The sequence below is a fragment of the Ammodytes marinus genome, assembly GCF_949987685.1.
Source record: "Ammodytes marinus genome assembly, chromosome: 16".
Classification (NCBI taxonomy): Eukaryota; Metazoa; Chordata; class Actinopteri; order Uranoscopiformes; family Ammodytidae; genus Ammodytes; species Ammodytes marinus.
Genome location: NC_137220.1, coordinates 7,543,884 through 7,560,924, shown reverse-complemented (window position 1 = coordinate 7,560,924; position 17,041 = coordinate 7,543,884). Strand labels below are relative to the sequence as shown.

The window sequence follows — 17,041 nt, the reverse complement described above, 5'->3', positions numbered from 1 at the left end:
AAACAAGTTCTTATTGAAGTATTCGTAATGGCTCACAGTCCTGACGGAATCAGCCAATCCTATACTAATTAAATGGGCCTAGTGTACATTTTAAACAGTATTTCATACCAATCATCTTCAATAATCTGCCCTGTCATGTATCATGTGTGCAAACTATGTTTTCTTGATCCCAAAGCAGCTGAAGCTGAGCGGCCCCACATGAAGAGCATGTGTTTGAAGGAGCCAGGGTCTGGGGGAGAGGAGAAGAGGAGTCGCTCCTCCTCCACCTCCTCAGAGGATTACATCATCATCCTGCCTGACTGCTTTGACACCAGCCGCCCACTGGGGGAGTCCATGTACAGGTCAGTTAAGCCTCGGTTCTATAGAGCGGTGCGGTTCTGCTCGGTTTGGTGTACACATTTATTTGCTTTTTTTGTCACCCTTTCGTTGGGGTACCTAGTCCTCCCTAAAGGTCCCGAAAGGACTGAGCTACACATTGCAGTCCATTGATTGGTTGACAGAATCATTTCCGTGTGAGAGATAAACCGCTCTATGTAATCAACACGGCAAGAGTGAAAAGTCTTGTGTTTAAAGAAAAATGTCGGCGTGCAGGTCTTAAAGTAAAGTGAAGATGCTGCCAGCCATGCAAACACAAGCCAGATCTAGCGTTACCGTGCCCTGCCAAACCGAACCGAACTGTGCTGCACAGTGAAAAGGATTTTACAGTTAGGTGTAGATCTGTACTATAGCCACTGGAGCGTATATGTTGTAACACTCCAATCATCTCCCAATTCCTTGTCCCATTGCAGCTCTGCTCTGTCCCAGCCTGGAGACATGCTGGCCAAGACCCCCACAACACCAGACACTCCCACAGACCTAGAGACCCCCACAGACCCAGACCCCCCCTCTCCAGAGCAGCCTGAGGGGGAGGGAGGAGAGGCAGACCAGGCTTCAGGTACGGGGGTGTCGGGCACCAGCAGTGCCAACGACATGCTCTGCACGTCTCAGACGCTGGACGATGAGCCGCTGACACCTGAAGTGGTGGCTCCGCCTACCGCCATCTTCACACCCAGGTCAGTACGCAAACACAGCAGCAGAAAAGTACTGAAAATGTTGTTTTTCATTCATTAACATTATTTCTTCCATTGGCGTCAACCCAAGCTACAGTAAATTAATCGCATTACTTCCTTTACTGATGTTTCATACAAAGGCTTTCCAGTAGGGCATAATAGCTCCCATTTTTGGTATTTTTTTTAAACATAAGTATGATAAATATTAGCAGGATGTATTGAAGGTGGGTTCAGCGATTCTTAATAAACGTTTGTTGTTTTAATATGTCCTGGTGTTGATGTTGTGCAGTCTAGAGAGCAGTGGAGAAACATATGTTGATCCTGCTGCTGTTGGAGAAGAAAGAGCAGAGGGCTCTGAGCTGTACCAAACTGAAGATGGTAAGCACATCACCATAACGCTAACAGTTATACCATGACTAAGGCACAATCCTGATTCTCCTCACATATATATTGAAAGATAATTGGATGTTTAATTTTTTTTTTACAAAAGATATACGTGTGATGTAGAGGAGGATAGATGTGATGTGTTGTTGTCCCACAGCCTCTGGTGCTGAACAAACTCAGGCAGACGATACTGAAGCTACTGGAGGAACAGAGGAGGACAACCCTGAGGACCCCAGGTCTCACACACACTCACACTCTAACTAGCAAGTATGATTTCACACACACTCACACTCTAACCAGCAGGTATGCCTTTCCCCGGAGCATCCCTGGGCACGGAAGCGGCCAGCAGCAATGCATAGTGGCGCATTAAGTTTCGGGAAAGACAGTACGACGTTGTCTGCTCTGTTCAGAGCAAGGGAGGAAACAATTAATTCAACCTAAAAACTTAGCACACAATACATTGGTTTTTGAAGCAAAAAGAAATGTTCATACTTAATACAAACAAAGACAAAAGAAATGTGTAGGCGGACTGCAATCAAATTGTATGCAGGAATACTAAATGTGACTATTAGTAATTATTTACTGAAAGTGCCACACCATTTCATCATGTTACACAAGAGGGCAGCTTTCACCCTGCAATATGCTGCTATTAACAACTATTAATCCTCAAATTATTTATTCATAAAAATATGTACTGAAAGCACACAACCACATACCTATTAATTGATTGTTGTGTAGAGTTGCTTACTCTTTAAGTTGAACTATTGTAGTTGGCGAGCTTAACACTAACAAACTAGCTAACCGGACCGTGGTAGCGCTACTCTGTCCCAATGCTTAATTTAGTATTGGTTAATTTACTCCCCCCTGGCATGTTGTTCCCAGCATTGTACAATATTTATTCTGGGTTTATTCTGGGTAACTTGCTAATTCCTTGTCAACTATTCAAGTAGTGACACAGACAAGTTGTATCATTTATTCCACTTCTATAATTGTCTGGAAATCTATGAGGAAATCTAAAAGATTGCTTGCTATCATTGAATGGCCCAAAAAATAAATAAAATTAAAGGTCACCTATTATGCAAAATCCACTTTTTCATATTTTTTTCTACAATAATATAGGTCCTGTGACTACAGACTCCCAAGGTATGAGAAAAAAACACCTCTTTTTCTCCACCTCCATCTTTCTGAAAACCTGTTTTCAAAAAACCCCTGTCAGATTTCTCTCCCCTTATGATGTCATAATCAGAGCAGACCTTGATTTTTCGGAAGGTGGGACTTAAAGAGACAGGCTCCAAAACGTAGCGTTTCAGACAAAGGCTGAAAAATATAAAGGGTTGTTTGGACGCTACACCATGAAAACAGTTTGTAGTACAATCCCAAAATAAAAATGGTATCCTGAAAATTAGCAGAATATGTGACCTTTAAAGGTTTCTGTCATTCTGCTTTTCTTATTCAGTTAATTAGTACTTCTGTAGAAAATTCTCAGTTGGAGTTGTTGCCATGGCTTTGACCATAGGATTCACTTTGTGAATGTAACCTCTATTGTCTGTCCTCAGGCACCCAGGCATCACCAGCGGCCTGGTGAAAGGAGCGCTGTCAGTAGCTGCTTCTGCCTACAAAGCCCTGTTCACTGGACAAGGCCCCACACAGGTCAGCCAGATGTCTATATATAACAACCTTCTTACCAACATAACTGCAAGCTAGCTGGAAGCACCACCAACTCGCAGCCCGTTTTAAGGTTTAAAGGTGCACTATGTATCTTTGGGTGCTTTAGAGAAATGTACATTTACTAATGTCTATTCTCATAACTGAATAACCAAACTTTCCACTCAGAAAAATTGGATCCCAGGAACACTGTTTGAGGTTAGAGAGCTACCTCTAAAGTTACTGTTTCACTGGTGTTGTTTACAGCAGCATGGCCCACACTTTATGTTTAAAAAGATATGCCAGTCTTCCGTTTGGTCCCTCAGGTGCCCCAAAATAATTTTGTTTTGATTTTGAATTAAATATTATTTTAATACTAAGAATTACATGTAGAAAAAACAATTTTTCCAAACTAACTGCAGGCTATATAAACAAATCCCCCTCCCCTGAAACGGCATAGTGCACCTTTAAAAACACAAAAAGAAAATATTCTAAAGTGTCACAAAAAGAAATCCCCAGAGCATATAAAAACATTGACACGGACACGGTATGACAACCATGTGACTCCACAGCTAGTCAAGCCTCCACACACTGAGCTCTTCAGCTCACTAACAGACAAACCAAAATGCCACCGTGCGTTCTCTTAAAGTCACATTTATCAAAATTTGTCAAGTTAGCCTATAAAATGTAAAGCATAAAATCCAATAAAAGTGTCTTGTCGTTACACAAGTATGAACTCCTGAATCAAACTCAGTTATAATAACTATGAATGTATATCTATTAAGATAAAACTATGTCAAATAACAATAAGAAGAACAACCAGGCAGCTTTTGTCTCACAAATCTGATTTCTCATGTCTGACATCTGTGTAGTTAAGTCAACCATCCTCCTAAAGGACCATTTCCACTGAGCGGTCCTGTTCAGTGTTGGTACGGTACAGCAGGCAATTATTTGCGTTTTACACTGTCAAGAGTTGGGAAGGGTAGCAAGACAAGCGAACCGTACCGTGCCTACTCTGGTCACCCTTTGGTTGGGGTACCAAGCCATCCCAAAGGTTCCAAAGAGGGTGGAGCCACATGCTTCACACTTGATGGTCGACGGAATTGTCATTTCCCTGCGAGGGACAATCTGCGGACTAGATTTTGTCCCGCTGCTATGATATCCGATGGTTATGTTGCTGCCGCGGCCAGCGCCGTTCAATGGCACCGAACTGTACTGCTCATTGGAAAAGAGGCATAAAACCCAGTCCAAGTGCCAATTAGGTTCCTTTTTAAACTGCTCCCAATTTTGTTTGAAAGAGTGTAAAAAGTGATTGAACTGTTTGTAGGGTATCTCCCAATGCACACTGTTTCAACAAGAGGAGAAATCCAAAGCATTTTAATGGTTTCTAGGATTTGACCTCACTGCTCAGGGGAGGGGTTTAGCGAATGGGCAGTTGTCAACTAGGGGTGTAACGATACATCAAAATATCGATCCATTGGCGAAGTATCTACCGTACCGTACTGATATCGGCAAATACCGTACCGTACTGATATGGGCAAATACCGTATCGTCGTCCAATGAATCAATCTTATATATTGTATAAGGTGGAAACCAGTGATTTACACCCCTATTGTCAACTGGATCTGTTCATGTGTTGCTGGGACATTTGGTTGCATGGACTGATGAGGTTGTTGTCTATATGCAGCCTCCAGTGGATGCGTCCACCCAGGACACCATGATGGCCGTGCTGGTGGAGATGGGCTTTGGCGACCGGCCGCTGAACCAACGGCTGCTCACCAAATATAACTACAACCTGCTGGATGTGGTCAACGAGCTGGTTCAGATGACCGACAATGACTGGTACTCTACACGCTACTGAAGAAACCCTTAGAATATATTTGTGAAGAAGGGACAAGAAAAAAAGACTGAAATCGAGAGGGATCCATTCCTGCTGACCTTTATAACTTCCTCCCTTGGCCCAATTCTCCTCTGATTGGTCCATCTTATGACCATATAAGGAGAGAATCCAGAAAACTCTCTGGGCTACCGTACGAGAAAACCCACTGTCTGTAAAATTACTTTCAGCTTAGGTCTTGATAGTGGCATAGGAATTTCAAGAGATGTGTTCGCTAAAGTCTCAAAGAAGCTATGTGTAGCATTTCAGCATTTTCCAAAATTCAGAATCACATTTCCATTGAGCCCCTGCACTCCTGCCTGAAAGAGGGTTTTGCTCCATTAGTTTTGAAAAAGCTAAACACTAATTAATACAAGTCTTCAGCCAACAGCAAATATATATATATTAATGTGTCACAGTATGACAATGTCAAGTTGTGTTACCTTTTTAAAATACTGAACAATTCCGAGAGATTCAGCTTAGAGGCTTGCACAGGTAAATCTAGCCACATCAAACTCTGTCATAAATATGGTGTGCTTTTGCCCTGCACCAAAATACTTGCTTTTAACCACTTGTTTGTGTGTTCCATGGTCACACATTCATGTCGGTAAAAAGCAAGTATATCATGAGCCTAAGCTCTTGGTACAAAGTCATTATCCATTATGCGCCATTAGATTCAAGCATGGTGGAGTATGGCTGCATTATTATTATAATCATTTTTTATTTTTTTAAACTTATTTCCGTACAACATGTTCACACGCATCTCACTGTACTTTGTGCATAACCTACTGTAGATGAATATATGACTACTGAAAGCAGAAAAACATTCCGCTTCTACTTTGGACTTTGAGATGGCGTTTGCACTTAAAAGCCCACAGGAGACAGGGACCATTCATTCTACAGAAACGTATTCTTAATATTGACCTGTTTGTTGTGTTGAACATGTTTGCTGGCTCTCACAATAGAGATTTTCTGTGTTTCCCTGACTTAAGGTCTCAGTATGTTTCAAACTAACTAGCTTGTAGTAGTTTGGACTTAGCCTTCTTCGGTTCTGCCAATCGAAGACACATTCCGGGTGCTTTTATGTTGTTTGGTTCTTTTTAATAGCTCAGTTTGCCTATCATGTTTCTTTGTTGGGTCTCTGCCTGGCTCCAAAATGAACAGACCAAGGGATGTTATCATGGTAAATATAGTATTTCTGCATTAGACAACATATATTTATGCAAATAATTTGGAAACATAGTAACACATGCGCCTCATCACTTTTATGTTAGGAGTTAAAGGTCACCTATTGTGCAAAATGCCCCTTTTAATTTTTTTCAACATTAATATGTGTCCCCTGTGTGTCTACAGACTCCCAAAGTATGACAAATCAACCCTCTGTCTTATTCTATACCTCCATCTTTCTGAAAACCTGTGTTCAAAAACCTTAGTCAGATTTCTCTCCTTATGACGTCATAAGGGGAGAAGCCACGCCCCCTCATTACCAACCTAACTTAGCACCTACCTCCACCTGTGATAAGCCCAGATACCACTAAATCTAACTGGCAGTTAGAATCAAACGGGTAGTTAGATTTAGGGCCATTCAGAGCAGAATGGGCTTTTTGAAAGGCGGGCCTTGAAGAGACGGGCTCTAAAACAGAGAGTTTCGGAAAGAGGCTGAAAAGAGGAGATTCAGCAATGGCACTGTTCGAAACTTAAAGGGGTTTTTGGACACTGCACCATTAAACAGTTTCTATTAGTAACCAAGAATACAATTTTGAACCTGAAAATGAGTATAATTTGTGACCTTTAATACAGAGGTATGTCGTGGTCCGTGCACTATGGGAGTTCCTCACTAAAATAATATAACATTCTATTTGTACCCAGTTGTCATTGTTTGGAGGAGTCCAGTGCTGATGAATGTAAGATGATAACAGACCAGTACACATGACCTCACAGCCGTTTTTTCAATTTACACAGGACGGTATTAGTAGTATATTACTGTTTTTTTCCTTGATGTAGGCCAAATGAACTAAACTACAGTTGTGAAAGTGACCTTAGTTAATACAATAAATTATTTGTTCGAAGAGTACTGAGGACTTAGTTTTAATCGGAGACTTCCCTAACATTGTGTCCACTGTCTTTCTTTTCTTTTAAAAATCACATGACACGGATCTGTACAATCAGCCTGGGAGGCAAACCACTGCTTGAAGTGACTGTATTTAGTTCCTGTTTGAATGGGAAAGTTGTATCTCTTCAAATCCCTTTGGCAAAGCTCATATGTTCATATCATTTTTGCACTCCTGTGTGTGTGTGTGTGTGTGTGTGTGTGTGTGTGTGTGTGTGTGTGTGTGTGTGTGTGTGTGTGTGTGTGTGTGTGGAGGAGAGGGGGGGGGGGGGGGGGGGGCAATACTCCCAAGGGATGCATACTTCCTTTGGTAGAGCACATGAAAAGACTGTATATATACACTAAGGTCATTCCAAACTGGAAAAACAGTGTGTAACAATGTGAAAATGTGTTTTTTCTTTCCTCTCAAAAAAATGTATGAATATATCAAGAACCTCCTAGTTGGAAGCAATGACTATCAGTTGATCTCATTCATTTAAGTTAAGGGTTAAGATTTTTAAAGGTGTTTTCTTTCCGTTGCTTCGAATGCTTGAGGGTGGTTTGGAAATGTAAAAAGTTTGAGCTGTGGATATTGTATTTTAAGGCTTATTGTGTGGTGGTTGAATTTGCTCACCTGTATGTGTGTCAGTGTTTTCCTTTGTACAGATGAATTAAGACTGTCTTTTTGTTTCGCAAATGAAAGACTTGACAGATTTTGGATTGGAGTTGAATTATTCGTTGAATAAAAACAGCACTTGTTGAGGGATTATGATTCTTCATTTTGTGCATACCTAATACATCAAGCAGTGGTCCTGACAAAAACAAACCTTTATTACAGAGATGCTACATTTTTTTTTTTTTTCATACCAAGCTGCAAAGTCAAATCAAAAAGTAATTAATTAATGATCCACTGACACATATTCTTAGTTAAAAGGTAGAAGTTTGAAATATACCTGTTGACTTTCTTATTAGGAGTTAGATGAAAAGCTTTATACCTCTCACGGTCATACGGTAACTATGAAGCTACCACACTTGTTAGTCTTGCTTAGTAAAAAACATTTTGACATTTGACAACATAAAACAGATAGTTGTTTCTTATGTTATTTATTATTTGGAGATGTCCCAATGAGTGAATCTCCTGCTATTCAGTTCCTGGGGGTAAATGCTGTTATCCGCAATAGTTTACTGAATAACAGCTTAAGTAAGCTTACAAAAATGTGTCAGGACAATACCGGAAGTGGTGCTGCATTTGCAATCAAAATAAAAGCGGAATGCAATTTGAACGACCATCACAGCCTGTGGTCATTCACAACTGGCTGAACAAAGCCTACTCAAATAATTACATTTTACTCAAGCACATGAAGTCCTAGGCTATGAGAAATCCACAGTCAAATGGCATTTGTTTTTCTTTATAACTGTAGGCCTAGTAGGCCACTACTGGATCTTAAATAGCCTACTATTATGAAGGCCTCCCACATAATAGATAAGACCATTGTTAAATCTTGTTCACTGTATCCCACTTTGTGAAATGGGAGTTTTAGTTTCAAAGTAAACAGGAAGTGTGTGCTGTCCGTGTCGGATCGATCGTGTGCCCCTGCCACCCCGTCGACCAAAACAAGATTGTCTACCGAGGGGACTCAGTTGATCCCTAGGACTGAGGATGTAAACATTGTCGCCGTCTTGAACCAGAAGCTGCGGACAGGTAAGATATCAACCACCGCGCAACATCTGGAGGAGTAGGCAGGTTTTAAAGGGCTAGTTGTGACATTATTCATACACAGCCTAAAAATATGAATTATATTGGCGCTTTTGACAACTACATGTATCTATCTACTGTCCTGCATGAATTTAGCTTTGCGTGATATTTTAACATACCGGGTTTGAAGTGTTGATCGTGTTAGAAGAGAAAATGTCTCTGATAAAAAAAAAGTGCGTAGTTCGGGCTTTTTGACGTGTGTGCGTGTGTGTGTGTGTGTGTGTGCGTGTGTGTGTGCACGTGTGTGTGCAAGCGTGGGAAGTTGACGTTGTTTAATCATAAAGAATGAATAGATTAGATTAGATGCACTTGTTTGTCATTACTCAGCAGACTTGCTGTAGTTTGGTCTGGCTTTGCGAGACTACTCAGCAGGTTACACTGCAACAAAATGTAATCGGGTCTGAGTCCAGAGTGCAAACAGCTGTAATACAATATGCAGCTATAACATTGGAATAAGCATTTTTGCATTCACTAAGGACAGTGCATTTTGCATTAGGAGATCCATAATATTACTAAGGTCATAATATAGTCATAGTCCAAATGTGTTTATAAATATTCTAAATATTTATATTTAAAATTATAATAAAGTAAAAGCAAAGATAAAATAGCAATATTACCATAAAGTTGTAATTTAAAAAAAAAAATGATGAGGGTTGCAAAACTAGTTTTATGAGATTTCAATAATATTAGAACAAAATAAAGTCATAGATTTATTTTAAAAAGTGTCATATGTTCAATAATACAAGATTTGTTCTGGTATAAGTCAGAACCTTATTAGAAATAAGCAGTAGCCTAATCTAGCAAGAAAAGTTGTAATGGTTCACGGATAAAGTTCTGAATTTAATATTAATAAGAGAAAATAATTATAGTGTAAAGTCATGACCTGCATGAATTGTAACCTATACTATCTATGATTGTGTGTTATGTGTCCTCAGGTATGGGGGCTGCTCCCAGCACTAGTGATGGTGGCCAAAACCCTGACAAACGGCCAATCATAGAGCAGGAGGAAGGGAAGGGGCGGAGATTCAGCAGGAGACACAGCTCAGGAGAGCACTGTCCCACCTGCCATGGCACTGGACGTATACCTGGAGGTAACACATACACACACACCCACCACACGCACTATAAGGTAGAAAACACTTGGTTATCTGTATCTTGAAGACGTGTTCCATGTGTGTTCTAGGTCAGGAGAGCAAGCTGGTGGCTTACATCCCCTGCAATGACCAGAGGCTGAGACCCAGACACACGTGAGAAAAAACAACACTCAACATTAAAGGGATAGTTCAGTATTTTTGAAATGGGGTTCTATGAGGTACTAAGGCAGGTTAGTGTGTTGCCTTATGGAGATGGCGATCAGTGCAGTCACTATGAGGAGTTTGGGGGAGACGTCGCTGTAGCATACAGTAACTCACCCTTTTACTTTTGCAGAGGGGGCCAGCAGAACATTTTTTTTTAAATATAAATGCTAAAGGGGGCGCCCTTAGCTCAGTTGGTAGGGCGTCCCCCCCATGGGCCTCGCCCAGCAGCAGACCTGGGTTCGATTCCAGCCCGCGGTCGTTCTCTGCATGTCACTCCCCTCTCTGCCCCATTTCAACTCTGTCTCTATACTATCAATAAAGCATAAAAATGCCAAAAAAAATATATCTTTAAAAATTTAAATGCTTGCCCAAAAAATGTATATCCTTTCAGTTTTAACCCTTAAGGTTTTTTACACTGCTGTTTTGCAGACTTTTAGGCTTCACAGCACTGACAAGCAGCCGTACTTGTTGCAATTTTTTTCAAGCGTAGTTCGGACATGTACTACGCCAACTAACGCCGTTGCAGTGCAGCGTATCGGTCAGCAGTGAAATAATCGTGAAGTATCGATTTGTTTAAGCACAGCCCTTATATGGCCTGCTGTTCTCTCCCCTCTCAGGAAGCTGTACGTGGCTGTGTCTGTGGGCCTGTGCCTCCTGCTCAGCTCCCTGGTCTTGTTCTTCCTCTTCCCTCGATCCGTCCTGCTGTCTCCAGTAGCCGTCCAGTCATCCCTGGTTTACATCACTGAGACAGACGTCAACATTTACATCACGGTGGGTAGACACACACACACACACACACACACACACACACAGGTTTGATGGATAAAGAAAGAAATGTCAAAAGTTTATAAGATCATAATTCTTTTGAATGTCATAACTCTTAGGGCGCACTCACACTAGGCAACGTTTCCCCGTACCGTGCCAAGGCAAGATTTCCCCCCTCCCCACTGCCCTGTACTCACACTGCTCCTAAAGATCCGGACCTAGACGCTATTGCTTCTTGCCGTACGTCACCAGGTCTATATGCGTTGCAAACATCAGATCAACGCGAATCCTTCAGCAACAGTTTCATATGAATAGACGTCAGGATCGCCGTCTATGTCTGTGTAGGCTCATTAGCATCTGTACCATGCCTGAGCACACCTTTACCAACTGTGCCATGGCCGAAGAAGTGTACCGTGCTTGAGTACGGAACGGAGCACTCACACTGCACTGGTCAAACCAACTAGACTTTAGGGGACAAACATAATAGGGCATTGTATAGATGGCCTTGTGTGAGTGCGCCCTTAGTTTCAGTGTAACTTACTCACATTTCAGAGCCATTTTTATGTACTAAAAAACCTGTGTTTCCTTGTAGAATATCCTGAACATTACCAACGACAACTTTGTGGCAGTGCAGGCCTACAACCTGAGTGTGCGGGCCCTGAACTTTGAGCTGGTTTTGGGAACAGTCTCCATTAAGAACGTCACCTCTGTCCAACCTCGATCTACCACAGCGGTGAGACACAGTGTCAGTCCAGTACAGTGTCTTAGCCAATAGGATTCTTGAGAGAAGCTGTTGTTTTGTTTTGATTTTGTTTAAGTATTTAATTGATGGTCTTAATAAGGATTTTAGTTGTTAACAGCTATATAACTGTTTTTGTGTTGTGAAAATTATTTTAACCCACCCACCTGTTTCCCACCGACATATTTCAGGTGATTTTTGCAGACAAAAACCATGTGTTGATTTCTCTTGATATATAAATACTATTACTAATACTGTGATATTGATGCATGTTACTTGGGCAATGTGAATCCTTTAGTGAGTGAGGTATGAATGGGAATTAATGGCCTCTCTCCTTCCTTCCAGTTCTCCTTTGTCATCCCCATCAAGCTGACAGACAGTGAGTTGAGGTGAGCTGCCACTGTTCTTTACTGTATCATTCATTTGGAGCCTCTGTGCAATGTAGACTGGGGAATGACTGTATGCTTCAAGCCCCTATCTCACTGGGCAGTGACTGGTGGCAACAAATTGCAAACAGCATTTGCGAGGGAGTTTCGAATTTTGGTCCACATTTCCGCAGAGGTTTTTGGAAAATTTGCAAACATATCACAGGACAGTTCAGTCACAGTCTATGTCCAAAATGGAGAATGTCAAGAGCTCACTGTTGTGGTTCTAAATCAGGGGTGTCCAAACTTTTTTCACTGAGGGCCACATACAGAAAAATCTATGAAGGGCCGGGCCACTTTGCAAAAATAACACATTTATCAGGACATGTAGCTGCTCTGATGTTTAGTTTCATAGTGTTTTGGTAAATTGTAATCCTTCTGCACGGCAACACTTTACATTCCCCCTCTTGTTAAATGCCATTGATACACCCAGTGTTTTCTGCTTTTGCGTCCAATGTACAGCTGGGTGAAGATAGTAGCCAGCCGAGATCCCGCCCCTCCAAGGGGGGTCCGGGGGTATGCCCCCCCGGGAGATTTTTTTAAGATTTTAAAGTGAAATGCATGAATCTGGTGCACTTTGAGAGGGAAATTAAGAGGCTAAAGCTGAAGAATTTTGTATGAAAAAAAATGGAGACACTGTCTAAAAATTAAAAGGGCCATATTACATTATATTTTTAAAATGTGCCACAGGCCAATCAATCAGTTTTGACAACCCTGTACTAGTGGGTTAACTAAGAAATGCAAAAAAAAAAATATATATATATATATATTTTTTTTTTTTCAAAGGGCCATATTACATTATATCTTTAAAATTGGCCGCGGGCCAATAAAAAGGGGCCCGCGGGCCGTAGTTTGGACACCCCTGTTCTAAATACTGTTTAACCTTGTTTGCATTAAAAGGTCATTGTTCACATATTTGACTTCATTCTTAAAACATACTTCAAGCTTTGGCCACAAACAAACCAGTTTGGCACTAACAAAGGTTTGGCTACATCAAACACACAAAGCCTGTTTGGTGGAATGTAGATTTGATCTAATTTTCTTGTTAGCATAAATACCGTCCACATCAAGTAATGGTTTACAGTAGGAGTAGAAGTAACTTCCTGGAATCTCAGGCAGCTGTCTGCCTTTAGCCAAGTCATAATACCTGTACCAAGCTTTATGTCAAAGAGTTTTGTTTTAAGCTGAAGAAGGATTTGTAAATAATGATGAAAATGCCATTAGTTACATCTATAAAAGGAACACCGTAAGTTTTAAATCATTTTAAAATGTGTGGTTTTGGGGCGCTCCGGTGGCGTAGTGGATAGAGCGCGTAGCATATTGGCTCCGGCCTTCGTTGCAGTGGTCGTGGGTTCAAATCCGACACATGGACCTTTACTGCATGTCATCCCCCCTCTCTGTGAGGAAACGGAGGGTACGTTCCAATACCCGTTCAACAGGCCCTCGTTCACTTGCCCTAGGCACTTGCCCTCGGGGGAATCCCCGCTGCCATCTTAAGTGTCGTTCCAATAGTCTGGAAACTGAAGTGAACTTCGTGAGATAGACCCTCGGAGGGCTGAGTGATCAAGTCAACATGGATGGTCACTCCGAGGTGGATATCACCCACAGTGCATTGCAGTTCGTCTTCTTCTTCTTCTCCTTTTATTTTCCGGTAGACTGTATGCTTTTAGGGACATCGCGGCCACCCGCAGGACAAATATATATATAAATATATTCCAAAACGCCTCAATTAGGCTATCCTATTTCCATACGAACAATCCAGTGAATGTATTGCAGTTTACACATTGCTGCTATAACACCGATGGCTGCCAATTAGAGGACTATTTAAAACAAATGTTTTTGGTTGAAAGTATAAATAAGAAAATATGTCGGAGCAAACTATTTACATGTGTAAGTAACAATACCTTGATAATCTGAGTTACCGTGTCGAAATTCAATGTTTGTTATGCTATGGAAATGGCTTTCTGCAACATAGGCTACCTTAGCAGAATGTTATAATTCTGTAATATTTGCATTCAGATTTACCTATGTAACTGACGGTCCATTGCGACTACAAGGGCAAGTGGGCAAGTGGGTTCCATTTAAATCCTCCGCTCCTCCCCCGCCCAGTCTCCCTCCGCTCTCCAAGTTCCCTCCGTGCAACGTATGCTGTTACGTCATGCCAAGGGCTGAGGGTAAATGAACAAGGGGAAGTGCAACTACTATTGGAATGCAGGGGGAGTGTTTCGCCTCCGTGAGAATGGTGACTGATTCACTCACTGCAATCAGGTGTGTGTGCACTGATTGGCTGATTGAGCCCAGGTGTGAAGAGGTTATATCTGCCCTGAGACCCCAGTGCTCTGTGCTGCTCATTGTTTGCTCTATGTGATGGTGAGAGGGTGAGAGGTTCACTCTGAGTGCCCTCTGAGTTAGAAAAAAGAATTGTTCAAGTGTTTGTCTTTCGTTCAGCTGCTTGGCAGCAGTGGTTTGGTTCTCACTTTAGTTTGGTTATTAAAAGGTAGCCTTGTGCTTTTTGTTTTCTCCCCCTCCCCTGTAGTCGCTTGTGCGATTTTGTGGTTATCCCTCCGGGGATAACTTTAAGACACCCCTGGGTCCGCACCTGTGCCCCAAACCCCCCCTCCCCCCACGCCAAGTCTCACACTCTCTCTGTCTCCCCATTTCAACTCTGTACTATCTAATAAAAAGCTTGAAAATGCCAAAAAAATGATCTTTAAAAAAATAAATGTGTGGTTTGCATTTGGATACTGGTCATACAAGATCATCCCCGCTCTGTCCAAAAGATCAGATGAACAACTGTTTAAAAAGCATACTGTACATGTCACTTTTTTGAAAGCTACCACTGATTGGCTGTTTTTAACCTCCTTTTTCTGCAGTAACTACTGTAGGAAAGCTTTCCTGCCCGTTCACATTATGTATCTGCACCTACAGTGAGTATCAGCATGTGTTCTATAATCGGTCAGGCTGTGTGACACTGTCTCTTTAAAATACTTTCAATGTGATATTTTCCAGGAACAGTTAAAAAATTGCACTACTCTTAGTTCGTCCATCTCTGGGTCACTCAACCTCAAACCTATTGGTTCCTACTATTTTTATTTTCATTTTTTATACATTTTATTGTTGTGTCCTGTACACAAAATTCCCAACCTCACTATCTAGACACTATATAAGCTTTTTTTAAAGTAAGTTTTATAATATTTATGAACATTAACTTTCAATCAGATATTTATAAAAGCTTAAACGAGACACCCAACTTTGATATGATATATTCATTTTTAATATTTTTGATCAGGTTTCTAACTGCTGTGATTTATATTGCTTTCCCTGCAGGATGACCATGAAAGTGTTCTACCTGGCCCACTATGAGCAGCTGTCCCTGGAAACATACGAGTACATAGACTGTGGAGCAAACAGCACCATACCACACAGTCTGCAGCCCCCACCAACATGATGCGCACACACACATCAACACACACTGTGGACTGTCTGTGAGGTGCCATGGTGGGTCCTGCAATGTTTGTGTTTCTTGATCTGTGTGGCTAAAATTTTAAAGGAATAGTTCAACATTTTTAAATTCTGAGCTTTTTGCCTCCCTTTCCGGCTCAAGAAGAGGCGATGGAAACCGTTTGTGTAACTGTGCGAGCATTTTTTATTTAGAAATGGTGCAAAGGTCGCCCATCGCTATTTAGCTTGGCTCAAACACTGGTATTCAAGGGGAGCAGGTCAAAAGATAAACTTTACAACACTTGAATACCAGTGTTTGAGCAAAGCTAACATGGATGACCAACATTTGACCGTTTCTATATAAAAAATGCACGGACAGTTACAGGAACGGTTAATCAAGAAAGTGCACTAATATGACTATATTTATAGTCATATTAGTGCATATATATGTAAACATATATATATGACTATATATATGTTTATGAGCTGTAATACAACTGTTGTCGAAGTGAACGTTGCACTACGGTTTTGTCAGTATGGCACAGCTGTGAAATAAAAACCAATGAATTCATGGATTAATCAAGTTATTTTTTTATTTTGTATTTCATTTTTAGCAGTAGGTGGCATCGTGGCATTTCAACTTCTAAAATACTTACATCAAGATACATGTTTTAAAGGTGTAGTCAGTGATTCTGTTAGAATTGTTTTTGTCAAAATCCCTTTTGCTCAAAATCAGTGAATATCTCCTTGTGATCCACTACCTTGTACTTACTAAGAATCCAGTGCTATTACACAGCCTAGGCTCTTTAAACCGGCATGTTGCTAGCTACGGTGAGCCCCCTTTGTATACATATCGGTTTACAGAGCCTAGGCTGTGTTTTAACACTGGATTTTTTCAGCGGACTCTCAGTACGGACAGGTAGAGGATTGTGAGATTTTCATTGATTTTGACAAAGTGATTCTAACAACAATATTCTCCAGAATCACTGACTCTACCTTTAATGTATAACACAGCCAAGGTATTCTCACAGAACCAAATGCAGAGCTTCTTCGCAGAGCTTCCAAACGTGGACCGGTAAATCCAGTGAGGTTAGCAGAGAACAGTGTTGTTCCCTGTCCTCCCTTACCACTGCTGGGCGTACTGTAAAGACTGTGAGACATTTACAGGTGTTATATCTCTGCTAAGTCTCCAAAATATATTATGTTTGAAGCTCTTCTCAAATAGTTAATCGGGCCTATTCCAGTCAAAGCTAGGGTTCATTATATTTGTCACATGCCCTATCCGACTAATCAGAAAGGCTCTGATACTCACAGAGGATCTGTTGGGGATCTTAGCACCGTGATGGACAGGTGTCTTCAGGTTGCCATGGCAGTGGGGACACGTGTTCACAGACTGGCCTCCAACTGGAAACAACACATAAATATGCAGATTTGGCAATATCTTACTGATTATCTCTAAGTTTGCGTCACTTTAAAGACCAGAAATATAGTTTTTGATAGATGGTGGCCGTTCAAACCTTGTTCTGATATATGCGTGTTAGGGATTGTGATACCTGTTTGCTCTTGTGTTGTGTT

The 17,041-nt window shown here is 41.2% G+C and overlaps 2 protein-coding genes across 5 annotated transcripts in view; both read left to right on the top strand.

Annotated features, from left to right (window-relative positions):
- Positions 1–4,938, top strand: part of nbr1b (NBR1 autophagy cargo receptor b) — a 16,194-nt gene extending 11,256 nt beyond the window's left edge. For 2 of the 4 annotated variants that reach the window (XM_080044268.1, XM_080044265.1), the window contains exons 18-22: positions 176–341; positions 789–1,052; positions 1,339–1,427; positions 1,591–1,669; positions 4,765–4,938. In XM_080044268.1, the coding sequence (XP_079900394.1) occupies positions 176–341; positions 789–1,052; positions 1,339–1,427; positions 1,591–1,669; positions 4,765–4,798 (632 nt within the window). In that variant the 3' untranslated portion in view covers positions 4,799–4,938. Of the gene's footprint in view, positions 1–175; positions 342–788; positions 1,053–1,338; positions 1,428–1,590; positions 1,701–2,989; positions 3,084–4,764 lie in introns of those variants that run through there. The other 2 variants (XM_080044266.1, XM_080044267.1) reach the window with 2 other exon arrangements.
- Positions 4,798–17,041, top strand: LOC307262997 (transmembrane protein 106A-like; the record flags this gene model as incomplete). Its single annotated transcript, XM_080044016.1, has 9 exons — positions 4,798–4,919; positions 8,578–8,744; positions 9,734–9,889; positions 9,982–10,045; positions 10,714–10,867; positions 11,454–11,594; positions 11,946–11,989; positions 14,899–14,952; positions 15,353–17,041. The coding sequence occupies 9 exons, from the start codon at positions 4,798–4,800 to the stop codon at positions 15,471–15,473; spliced, it is 1,023 nt and encodes a 340-aa protein (XP_079900142.1). The 3' UTR covers positions 15,474–17,041.